The 13,843-nt window shown below is 35.1% G+C and overlaps 1 protein-coding gene across 3 annotated transcripts in view; it reads right to left on the bottom strand.

The window, feature by feature from the left end:
- The window catches only part of unc5cb (unc-5 netrin receptor Cb), a 217,120-nt gene that overhangs the window by 48,484 nt on the left and 154,793 nt on the right, over positions 1–13,843 (bottom strand). For all 3 annotated transcript variants that reach the window (XM_058789296.1, XM_058789297.1, XM_058789298.1), the window contains exons 5-7: positions 9,217–9,397; positions 5,278–5,445; positions 4,102–4,266 (exon numbers count right to left, since the gene is read on the bottom strand). In XM_058789296.1, coding sequence (XP_058645279.1) covers positions 4,102–4,266; positions 5,278–5,445; positions 9,217–9,397 — 514 coding nt within the window. The remainder of the gene's footprint in view (positions 1–4,101; positions 4,267–5,277; positions 5,446–9,216; positions 9,398–13,843) is intronic.

Here is a 13,843-nt window from a genome sequence, read left to right as displayed (position 1 = left end):
CATAAGTGGTTTCACCCTTTTAGCTGGAGAAAGGGGAAAAATCAATCAGGGGAAGTGAGCCTAAATCTATAACGTTATGGGTTTTATATTCCTCGCAAACTGGCCATCAATCTGCGCAGGACTAATGCTCCACAATGCATTTCACTGAGAGAATAGGAAAATTCAAATGGCAGAGAAATGACTTCAATATCTGAGATCACAGCCATTCCTGAAAGCTCGGTTAACAACTCAACCAACACACCGTGGTAATATACTACGTTTTAGGACACAGACCAGAGCCAAACCTTAGAAACCAGAACCTTAATCTTATAAAACTGATGAAAGAAGTCTAAAAGCAGCTGTTTTCAATATTGATATTAAGAAATGTTTCTTGAGCAGCTGATATAATTTTCTTCATAAAATATATATTTAAAAATACCCACAAAACTATTGAAAAATTGTTTAAATGCAAAATGAATAAAATAATTTAATTTATTCTAATCATTTATTTAGCTTATTATTTAAAATTTATTATAACTTATTTTATTTATATTTAATAAATATAGTTACACTAATGATCATTTTGGTGGGAAATGTGATTAATTGTCACAATGCTAAATAATCGTATATTATTTTAATATATACGATATATACACACACATATATATATATATATATATATATATATATATATATATAGAAACATTGCAAAAGTCTAAAAACTGTTTTAAATTTTAATAATAATAAGAAATATTTGAGTAGCAAAATCAGTTCAATATAATTTATGCAAAAATATATATTTTAAAAAAAATGCTTAAAGCAACTAAAGTAATAATTAAAATGTATTATATATGTATTAAAATGCAAAAATGAATATTAATCAAGTTTTGTCATTACACTAATGATAATTTTGGGGGAAATGTGATTAATTGCCACGATGCAAAATAATCCTATATTAATTGTCTTATTAAAACATACTGAAAAAAAAAAAGATTAAAAATACTAATATTTGTAATATTGATAATAATCAGAAATGTTTCTTAAGCAGCATATTACAAGGATTTCTGGAGGATCATGTGACACTGAAGACTGGAGTAATGATGCTGAAAATTAAGCTTTGATCACAGAAATAAATTACATTTTAACACATATTCACATAGAAAACAGCTATTTTACATTGTAATAATATTTCACAATTCTAATGTTTTTAATGCAATTTTAATCAAATAAATGTAGTCTTAATGAGCCCAAGAGACTTCTTTCAAAAACAATTTTTTTTTTAATTATTCCAAACTTGAAGTATATGATTGTAATCAATCCGTACCATTCTACATTCTAAAGTACCATGATATACCATCACTGTACTACGGTATTACCGCATTCACTGCGTCTACACTACAATAATTCAATAAACATATAACGCATTATAAATCTTCCCATGATGCATTGAAAACTTATGAAGAAACATTTCTGAAGTCTAAGAAGCATCAGACGCATGCAGACGGACCTCTGAGCCTCCGATCAATACTCCGATTAACACTCGCTCATCATTTATACGCTAAAATCAAACGGGTAATTAGATTCCTGATTATCATTAACAACGTTTGATTCAATCTGCTCCGCATCTCCGCGACCCCTGGTCATTTCATTTTCATGACCTAATCAAAATGAATATGAAACTCTGCGTTTATTAAAGCAAACAGACGCCGTTTTGCCCTCAACAAACGCATTTATTACTGAAGAAACGCTTTTGTATTTGCAGTTGCTGCCAGCCTGCGTTATCGTTTTCTGAGCGAGAGACATAGACAGACAGAGAGAGAGAGAGATGCGAGTGAAGGGAGGATTAGCAGATAAACACGGCCGCGTCTCTTCAGAAGAGGGAAACATTTGGTTTCAAATCTCCTCTGGCCTTCACAACCTCTGCATGTATAATCAATGGCAAACAGCAGAGACTCAAGTTACTGTTTGACTGGATGAACTAAACAGAAAAACATGGGAAACGATCCCGTCCCGACCGCAGCTGGAATGCTTTGCATTTTCCCACCGAGCTGCTGGAGCTAATGTAAAGCCTTTGCCATCATTCACTCACTCGTCAGACTCGTCCGCTGTTGCTTTTACTGCTTCACGCAGCTCTTTTCAGTGACTGCTGCATGCTGGGATCCAAAACAGACAAGAAACAACTACTATAAAAGTAGTCTGAGGTTCTTTGTCCTTCATGGATCCTGACAGATCTCTATATGCTTCTACTGCATGGAAAAGAGCAGCGTGCTAAACTTCTTCTTTTGTGTTTCACAGCAGAAAGCCAGTCTACAGGTTTGGAACATGAGTAAAAGATGACAAAATGATTAATTTTAGGTTTTACTTTTTAATACGAAAGGCCTCAAATCAAAGTTGATTGAGGGGTGTGGGCTTAAAATGAATGTTGCATTATATCTAATTTTTTAAATATTAAAATTAATTAATTTTAGAATTTTTAAAACAATTACACAAAAATAATTCAACTATTATTATTCTTTTTTAAATTAAATTTTTTAATTCTTTGTTTTTTACAGTTCAATGCAAAAAAAAGTTAAAACTAAAATAAATTAGAAATAAAGATATGCTTCAATGGCATTTAATTAGACTGCTTTTATTCATCACATTCAACTATACTATACTAATTTATAATATTTATATAAATGTACTACATTTTTAAAATTAAAAAAAAAAACTTATTGTTTTATAATTATAACTTATTGTTTAAAATATTGTAAAGTTAAAAATATAGAAAAGAATTGAAGATATGCTTCAATGTCATGTTTTTTTCTCCCTATATTTTTGTATTTTTTGTATGACATGGACTGCCAAATCAAATGACCAATTTTGTCATCTCTGCTTTAAATGAATGATTTCAGAAGAAAAACAGCTAGAAGAGTTTTTATTTTCTGTTTTTCCACTTATATGAGCTTAAAACATCCTTTGTAAGAGTTGAGGAATCATAAAACGGCTTGTCAACACGTTTAATTGCCTTCACAAGAAAAACAGCTGAGAGAGTCTGTGATTTTCCTCTCTCTCTGTCTCGGACTCCTGCGCTTTTTAAAATAGGGTCCAAATCATAGTAATCATAGACATGGAGCAATTATGAAACTTTGTGTAAGTACGATATAATCACTTATCATTATTTTAAATATAGCTGCTGAATGCTGGACGGCGTGTGGAGTTTCACATCACAGACTATATTTACACGACCAACAAAGACACAGTGTTTCTCCAACACTGACATCTGCGTCAATCCAATCCATCAGAAGACACATCACATTCTCCATCAGTCTATAAAAATATGGAAACATCCCTAAAACAAGACTATTTTCTTTCTCAAGTAAATATATGTGACCCTGGAGCACAAAACCAGTCTTAAGTCGCTGGGGTATATTTGTAGCAATAGCCAAAAATACATTGTATGGGTCAAAATTATCCATTTCTCTTTTATGCCAAAAATCATTAGGATATTAAGTAAAGATCATGTTCCATGAAGATATTTTGTAAACTTCCTACCGTAAATATATCAAAACTTCATTTTTGATTAGTAATATGCATTGCTAACAACTTAATTTGGAAAACTTTAAAGGCGATTTTCTCAATATTTCGATTTTTTTGCACCCTCTGGTACCAGGTTTTCAAATAGTTGTATCTCAGCCAAATATTGTCCGATCCTAACAAACCAGACATCAATGGAAAGATTATTTATACAGATGATGATGTATGAATTAAAAAAAATTGACCCTAATGACTGGTTTTGTGGTCCAGGGTCACATATGTAAGATAAGACCTGTTTTTAGAGAACACAGAGAAGTTTATTTTCTTATCCTATTATTTCTTTTAATTTTAATAATAAAACCCAGTATATTTTGTTAGGTTTGCACTTAAAACATGCAAAAGCACTCTAAAAACAGGTCTCATTTTGAGGATGTTTTGATATTTTAACTGGAAGCCGAAATAAAAGCACTGATTTTTGGCAGTGCATGATGGGTAGAACGGGTGAAAGCGTATCTGAGGAGTGATATGGGATTTGTGGATGGTGAGAAGGCCTGTATAAGGAGGAAGAGGAGGAGGAGGAGGAGGAGGAGGTAGGGTGGCACTCACTCTGCATACAGAGCCCATCTGTACAGTTCTTGGACTGCAGCACCATTCCCTCGCAGTCCTTGCCGCCATTTTTGGGGGCCGGAGCGCTGCACTCGCGCCGTCTCCAGTGAGTGCACTCTGTCCCACACGGCGACCACTTGCTCCACTCCGTCCACAGGCCGTCCACTGCAGCAAACACAGCACACCACAGCGAACATGGATAACAGTCACTGCCTTCTCCGAATATTTTTCAATCTTCAAACATTTCAAATATTTTTCAAATATACATTAAAAAAAAAAAAAAAAAAAATATATATATATATATATATATATATATATATATATTAAATCATATAAGTACAGTAAAACGTATCTAATATCTAATTCTTAGTTGCTATAATGTAATGTAATATAATATGATACAATATTTGAGACAGCACTGAAAATGTGGGATTTTTCTTTAAATAAAGATTTATATAACCAATAAATCTTTTTATTTTACAAATACTAACTCTAAATTATTCAAACCATTATGTATAACAACCTTTAATGGAAAATGGGAAATGGAAAAATACAATACAATACAATACAATATAATATAATAATATTTGAGACTAAATTGAAAATGTGGGATTTAAAAATTTAAATAAATATTTATTTATCATATTTAATCCTATTTATTTAAAGATTTAAAAATGTAAATAATAATAACAATTACAAATTCAAATGATAAATTACTCAAAGTATGCAGATAACAATTTGTAAAGTCACATGAAAAATACTTTATAATATAATATAATATAGGTATGAGACCACTTTATTGAAATAAGGATTTATTCTATTAAACCTATTCATTAAAAAACAAAATCTAATTGTTAATTACTAAAATTATTATACAGATACCAACTTTAAAAAAGTTAAAATGCACAAAATGCAATATAATAAATTATAATATAAGTTGAGAACACACTGAAAATGTGTGAGATACACTGTGAGGTAATTATTTAAACACTTAAATGTATTTATTTATGCTATTAAATTGTATTTTTTTGAAAATTACATTAAATTGAATTGAATTTATTTGTATGTTTTTTAAATCAATTGTAAATTGCATCTATTGATTACACTACATCAGAAGTTATCGGCCACCAGCCAGCACTCTGGCATCAGCGGTTGAAAACACCAGCGCTGTGGTACCTGGACAGAGCGGGTTACAGGCCAGTTTCTGGATGGCCTGACCCTCACAGATGGCTCCTCCGTTCAGAGGCGCGGGATTGGTGCAGCTGCGTGTTCTCTTCTGATAGCCCCGCCCACAGCGACTGCTGCACACTGACCACTCCGTCCACGTCGACCAGCCGCCGTTCACTGCAGCGGGAAACACAGACCGGTGAACTATAACCACTCACTCACTCATTCATTACGGAGAGCCGAGGGAAACAGACACTATCGCTGAGACTCGTGTACAGCAGCACTGATTCCTCTCTCAATCAATCAGTGACAAGAGGTGACTGTTGCTGTGATAGCGAATGGCTCTCCGTTTATCACAACAAGCAGAACCTGAAACAACACTTAGAGCAATAATTCACCCCGAAACAAACGTCCCATCAGGCTTGACAGGTTTCTTCAGTGGAACACGACAGGAGATGATCAGCAGGATATAATGAGACAGTGACTGAAGCCGAGTGAACAAATCAAAACACAAGTGACATTTGAAAGACGCAATACGCTTGAGCGCAAATCTGATTTTTATGTGATTTTTCTAAATCATTTTAAAAGAAGCAGTAACAGTCCCACTTTATATTAGGTGGCCTTAACTACTATGTACTTACATTTAAATTAATCATTTGATACAATGCACTTATTGTGTACATACATGTTTTTACATTGTACTTATATTTTTAAAAATACCTATATGTAGTTACATCTGTATTTAATTTCTGTAATTACATTTATAATTACACTGTTGACCCACCCTTAAACCTACCCAAACCACCAAACCTGTCCCTAACCACCCGTATCCCACATCAATAGCAGCAAAAGTGTTTTGCAATACAATATGAACACAATAAGTACTTATTTTTTTGATGTAAGTACATAGTAGTTAAAGCCACCTAATATAAAGTGGGACCTTAACTCTTTGCCTTCCAAGAAAGTCATACAAGTTTGGAACATGATGTGCAAACTTGTTTCCACCACAGAAAAAATTAAATTATATAATATAATATATAATAAAATGATAAAATAAAATAAAAATAAGTAATTGCAAATGTATTCTCACAATTCAGACTTTTTTCCCTCACAATCATAGGTTTATATCCAACCATTCACTTTTTTCACATAATTGTGAGTTTATATCTCAAAGTTCAGACTTTTTCCTGATAATCGTAAGTTTATATCTCACAATTCACTTTTTTCATACAATTGTGAGTTAGATCTCACAATTCATTTTTTCCCTCACAATCATGAGTTTATCTCACAATTCAGACTTTTCCTGACAATCTTGATTTTATATCTCACAATTCAGACTTTTCATTGCGATCGCGAGTTTATGTCTAACAATTCAGACCATTTTCTCCCAATTGTTAGTGTATATCTCATAATTCAGATTTTTCCTCACAATCGCGAGTTTATATCCCACAATTCACTTTTCTCACACAATTGTGAGTTTATATCTCACATTTCTTTTTGTCCTCACAATCGTGTTTTTTGTTATTTTTTTTGGATGAACTATTACTTTAAGAGGCATTTGCTCCCCGTTCTTCTGTGGTGGTGGTGATGATGGAGTTTGGCTTCTCTGACACACGTGTGTGTGATGGAGCTGCTCTGAAGGAAGGATTGTGGTTCATTTCTCCTGCGGATGAGCTGAGATCAAAGCTCTCGTCCTCCCAGACTGCGTTCAGGCCTGAATGAGCAGGCGAGGGATTGTGGCCTTTTGTCTCCAGAAATCCATCACAGATTTGTGCCCTTTTTTACAGTTTCCCTTGGATTCAGCCGAAGCACACGTGGAGAGCGTTTCTTGTCTTTCATCTCGGGACAGTAAGACAGAGGTGTGCGGTGATAACGGGCAGAAAGAGCTCAGAGTAAAGCTGTGTGTTAATCCGGTGAGTGAGAGTGGTTTAGTGTCTCCATGCCTACATCATCCGAGAGAAGCTCGAGTCCCCAGAGCACTGAAACACTGCCCCTCACCTACACACCCCTCTTCCACACGATACAAACAGTCCATCCGTCTGTCTATCCATTCATCCAACCATTTATCCACCAATCCATCCATCAATCCATCTATCTACCCATCTATGTATCCATTATCCGTCCATCCATCCAACCAACCATTTATCCTTCAATCCATCCATCTACCCATCTATGTATCCATCCATCAAACCATCTATCCGTCCATCAGCGCATCCATCCATCTGTCCATCCATTTATCCATCCATCCATCCATCCATCCGTCCATTCATTCGATTTAAAGTTTGCTTTCAAAAATGGTGTTTTTCTAGTGAGAAATGATTTATATGAATTTCTTTGAATTCTACTTCCTTACATTCAAATTCAAAATGCAATTCTGCATCAGTTTGCCACCTCAATTCCCATTAGGAGCTGAACTGGAATTGAAGTAATTCCTCAATTCAGTTCTGACTGGTGCACAATATGAGCGTGAGTAAATGATGAAGTGTTTTCATTTCTATCTGAACTGTTCATTTAAAGCGGCGTCCAGTCACACTTGAGTGACCCGTCCTATTACCCTCTAAACCAATGACAGAGCTCAACCTTACAGCGCGAACCGGAGAGCGCTTATAATTGCATCAGCTTCACGACGAGCAAGAGAAGTCAATTTATTACAGCACGGGAGAGGGAAACATCTGTTTGCCAGATCTGGGATTGTATCTGTAGGGAAAACAGTAAGCGATCGCAGCAGGTGGGCTGTTTTCACTTGTTGAAGAGCTCCTAAAAGACTCATCTGCGCTTTACCGCAGGTGCCGCGGTGCGACTTCACAAACCGTCAGCCTCGTGAAAGCCTTGAATTTGCGTTTGGGCGGGTGGTGGGGGGTTTATACCGAGTTATTCCTTCAACACTCAAAGCAGCAGCGGGTTAAAATGCTTCCAACTTGTCAGCGCGGCTTTCTGTTCTTAAAAGGAACATTTTCCAGCTCCAGGGATTTTCACGGCAAGATCCGACCAAAAGAAACTTCAGAGGAGACGGACTGCGGCGCGCTGAAGAAAACGCAAGCTACCAGAGCAGCCGGTCAAAGTTTTGCATCAGTTTCAAACGTGGACTTTGCATTTGTGCTATCACAGCTACAGAAAGATGATCAGGATTTCAAGGTGAAACACTGAAACCAGTTTCAGTGCACTACAAACTACTCTAGCAAATAATGAAATACAAACAAACAAATAAAAATAAATAAATAAGCAAACAAACACCTAGCAACCACCTAAAACACCCAATAAATAAATAAAAGAATACAAATAAAAATAAAAACAATAAATAAATAAAATACAATAAATAAATAAATGACCTGAAATAACTCAAAACCCCCCTTTAAAATAAATAAATATAAATTAAAAATACAAATAATAAACTAGCAACCACTTGAAACTAGGCACCACATAGCAATGAACTCTAAACCACTCCAAAAACCTTAGCTAATAGAAAAAAATACAATTAAACAAACACAAATAAATAAAAATAAAACAATCAAACAAAAAATTAAATAAATAAACACCCAGCAACCACCTAAAACCACCCTATAAATAAATAAAGCAACCACATAACAATAAACCTTAGCAAAATAAAATATAAATAAATAATAAATAATAATAAATTAATTAAAATAAAATAAATAAATAATACAATTCAAATGAATAAAAATAAAAACAAAAAACCTTGCAACGCACTACGAACCACTCCAAAACTCCAGCTTTGTGTCAGTGAGTTAAGGCCAAACAAGACCCACATTTTCAACATTTACATTATAAAACACTGAAGTCTACTTTTTCCAATCAAGAGTGAACATACTGACTGACTGAGATCAAACTGAACTGAAAATCAAGTACTAAACACGTTAAATAAACTCATGTCCTTGTGGTTCACACACACAGATAAACGTGTTGATTCATGAATTGACTGAGACTGACCGTAGACGATGACGGTGGCCGTCGTGCTGCGGCGTTTGGCCACGATGTTCTTGGCGACGCAGGTGTAGTTGGCGGTGTCGGACAGACGGGCCTGTTTGATGATCAGGTTGTGGTCGATGGTGATGTAGAAGTTCCTGTCGTCAGCGGGGTCGATGATCTCCTCGTTCTTCAGCCACTCCACCTGCAAACACACAGACAGACGTTCATACCGTCTCCGTCCAAAAATCACACATTTACATAGGGCAGCATGATAAATCGCAAAGAAATCGCAATCGTGAAGCTGCGACTGTCATGCGCATCTTGTCAGGGAAGCGCGGTTCTGTGAGCAGCAGTAAATCTCCATCCGAAGGCCACACTGTAAAAATCAAAAGTTGAGAAAACTTAAAAGTTTGAGGCAACCAGCTTCAGGAGATTTTTGAGTTCTCTCACCTTTTTGTTGTATAAACTGAATACAACAAGTTGAGAAAACTCAAAAATCTCCTGAAGCTGGTTGCCTTAATCTTCTAAGTTTTCTCAGCTTTTGATATTTTACAGTGCAGAGAAACTCCAAATACGCCCCACAGAAATCCCTGTAGCAGTAGCTGAATAAACAGAAGATTTAACTGCTTTCATTGATTCAACGTGACTAATAAACACACGACTACGACAATATATGATTTATCCATGTTCTTATTATAATTATTATTATATAACATAAATATATGTTGCATGCCTTATTCTGTGTAAGAAGCCACATCATCTCACAGAAGGATTTATTTCAAACACTCTGAAACACTGACTGACGTTATGAAGTGAGTTTGGAGTTAAAACATGTTATTAAATGTGGTATTTTCACGTGCTTTAAGATGGAGAAGCATTTACTACACAGAGAAGCTACGCAAACAGCTGTCATTATTGCGAACGATTTCATAATCGCACAATGATATCGTCTGCGATTTTTTGGCATAGCTTGTCAGAGAACTACGGCTACTATGCTGCTCCATCTGAAAGCAGGTGATGGAGATTTACTACTAATCACAGAACTGGCTTTACTGATCGAGATGCGCATGACAATCACATTCGATTAATCGTGCAGCCCTACATTTACAGGCAGCTTTCTGCTTATTACGCTTCAATAAAGTCAGAAGTGTTGATGTGTGTGCAAAAGCTCCATAAAGCCTCAATATCCATCAGGCTATTCCCCCTGAACCATCACGCAGACGCGATGGGATGTAAAAAATGTACTTCAGTAAGTGCTTTAAGGATCTTTGACCTTTATTACGAGCTTCCTGTTTCCAAATGGCCTCTGTATTGAACGTGAGGTCACATGCACAGAGAAAGTGACTGTTTTAGAGCTGCCTGACTGTAAATCACACAGATCTTCCTTCAGTTTGGCAGCAGATGATCTGATGCTCTGCTTTCACTGCTCTCAGGAGAGCCATCGCACAGACCTGAGATCAGCAGAGGAACAAAGACAACCGACCAATCATGAGGGACTCTCTTCATACTAGACACCTAGCAACCACCCAAAACACCCTAGCAACCACACAGAAATGCACTACACAGAACTCCAAAAACCCTAGCAAGCAAGCAAATAAATAAATGAACAAATGATTGAATGAATAAATTATTTTTTTTTAAATGTATTTATTTTATTTAGTTTTTTTGTTGTTTTTGTTCCTTTTTTCTTCTTGTGTAATGAAATATTTTTTGTACAAAATAAAATAATACGTACCTCGTAAACCATGTACATGCTTTGTAAAAACAGATGAAAAAAGTAATAAATAAATATAAATACAGATAAATAAATATTCATAAATAAATAAAACAAACAAAATACAAATAAATAAATACTTTAATAAAAAATTAAAATAAAATGCAAGATTTATAAATTGTTATAGTAAATAAATAGAAACCACCTAACACACCCTAAAAACACGTCAATAGACTACAAACCACTCCAAAATCCTTAGCAAATAATAGGGCTGTGACGGTTGCCGTGACAACTGCATCACTGCAGTGGTTGGTTGCCACCGTGGTTGTCTATTGCCACCGGCAGTAATGCACGTGACGTCACACACTCTATAAGAAGCATAATACAAAATTTGTATGCAAGTGTAATAATAGTAACAGTTGCAAATTGTTTTATTTAGACTATAAATCTATGCTAATTCATGCCATACACAGCGTTTCCTTTAGATTGGCAGGTTTGAGCGCAGGAAAATACAGTTTATTCTGCATTCAGCTAATTTATTTCATGTTGAGCGATGAACCTTGTTGGGAAACCAAATACTACATCGCCGATCTGGAACCATCTCCATTCATGTCACGCATCCGCGTTCGTACAAGTGTCTTCAAGTTCACATGATTGCAAATGCTTGGCTGGTCAGGTTTGTATTGGTGAGGCTTTCTCTAAATATGAAAGAGGCAGCGGTAAATGAAAGATGCTAACAAGAAATGTGGAAACATACACCGCGATTCCTATTCCACAGAGAGCGCGTGCAGACGAGGAGTTAACTTGTCTTGCTTGGTTGGTTGGTGGAGGAACAGTGAGCCGTGTCTACGCATACATACATATAAACGCACACAGTTAAACACTGCTACCTTGACAATGCAGCCTGTTCATTATCATAATAAAATACAGTCAGTTAAAAATATGGAAAAAAGCACACTGCTCAGTTTAAGTATGTAGTAAATTGATTTTGTGTCGAATGAAAGACTCAACATTGGTTTCAGTTTCAATTTAGCCTAAATTAATTTGTTTTGGCTTGTCGTTTATATAGCTTCTTATATGTTTAATTCTTGTAAGGATTTGTTGTGGAGTGAGGGGAACTAAAATAGCCTAGCTATGTTTACAGTGTTTATTATAATGTTTGTAAACATTTCGCGTCGGCATTAGGCCTATTTCAGAATGAAATAATAAAATGTGACTTATACGCGACTTATGTTTTTTGTCTCTCTAAAAAATGAATTTTTTTTTATACTCGTAGCGTATTTTAACCATGCAGCAAACCTTTTAAAATGTTTGATAAATTACTAAAAAAAATAATTTTTTAAACCGTTTAACTTATTGTATTAATCGGTCGAAATTATTACGGGGTCGGTTAACGGTTAAAATGAGCATCCCTAATATATATACATATAATTTTTATGTATAAATATAATTAATATCACAACACCGTGTCACCATCACAGCCCTAGCAAATAAAACAAAATACAAATAAATAAATAATAATTAAAAATATATAATTACATAAAATAAACACTTAGCAAGCACATAGCAAAGTACTACAAACCACTCCAAAATTGTAGCAAATAAATTTTATAAAATCTAAACAAATAATAAATAAAAAAATAATGTATAAAGATATAAAATAAATAAAAGATACAAATAAATAAATTAATAAATCACAAAAATGAATAAATATATACAATAAACAAACAAACATCTGGCAACCACATAGTAATGCACTAGAAACTACATTCAAAAGCGTTAGAAACAACTCCAGCATTGTGTCAGTGACTTCAGCAACACCCACGTTTCTTTATTATCCACAGAAGCCTGCTTTTTCCAATCAAATGTGAAAATCCTGACTGTCTGAGGTCAAACTGAACTGAAAATCAAATGCAAACACCTTAAATAAGCTCATCTAGAGACAATAAGGGCGACTCTGTACTTGTGGTTTAACACTTCACCAGCAGAAAATAAAAAGTAAAGATCTGAAATTATTTTGGTGCTGATTTTGTGTAGAAATCTGATGTTTGCAGAGAGACTTACTGGAGCTGAAATCCTCATCAAATCAGCAGATATACATAATAAACAACAGAGACACACTGACGGGCGAAGGAGAATTAAGATGCAGAATGATGAATTATTTCTCATAATTTGATTTATGCTGCCTCTAAAAATAACTTGATGGCTTCCTGCTCTCATTAAAGGACTCGTCTGCTGATAAAAACTAAGTATTGCATATGATGTGCAATTTTCCTTTTTATCGTCTTCCATTACGGTTTATTAATATTTAATGAGTGGGCCGTGTGTGTGCGGCTGAGGGTCGAGCGGTCAGACTGGCATACGCTCAGATATCGACAGTAATAATCGTTCTGATATCAGCGGAGCGATCCAAAGCGAAGCGACAAACGCAGAAGCACTGCGAGATACACTGTGAATGCGATTCAGTTGAGTTGATGTGTCTTTATCATCAATCCTGTGATGTAATCAGAGAAATGTTACCATTGAGAGACGCAGAAGACAAAAAAATCAATGCGGATTACCCACAAATCCACTGGGCTCTCGGCCTGCCAAGGTGATTATATGTGGCCTTCAAATTACTAAAGAAAACAGGCAAATAAAAGCCCAGCGGCGGCTCCATGTGTGTGTGTTTATGGCAGATGCTGGAGACGATGTTCGTTCAGTTCGGCCCCTGAGGGACACGAGTGTGTGTTCAGTCCAGAGAGACGCACATCCACTTATTACTGTATTAAACTAATGAGTGAATCTCATGAAAACCTGTAAATATCACACTGAAATCAAGAGAAAACAACTTCAAATTGTTTGGTATGAGGATAAAGAAGTTTATTTGGCTTATGACATTTATTCATGGCAATTAAAAACATTTTCCTTCAAATTTGTATTACTGTAATCAAA

Source organism: Onychostoma macrolepis, chromosome 10, assembly GCF_012432095.1.
Source record: "Onychostoma macrolepis isolate SWU-2019 chromosome 10, ASM1243209v1, whole genome shotgun sequence".
NCBI lineage: Eukaryota > Metazoa > Chordata > Actinopteri > Cypriniformes > Cyprinidae > Onychostoma > Onychostoma macrolepis.
Note: the sequence above shows the minus strand (reverse complement) of the source record. Positions and strands in the feature narration are given on the sequence as shown.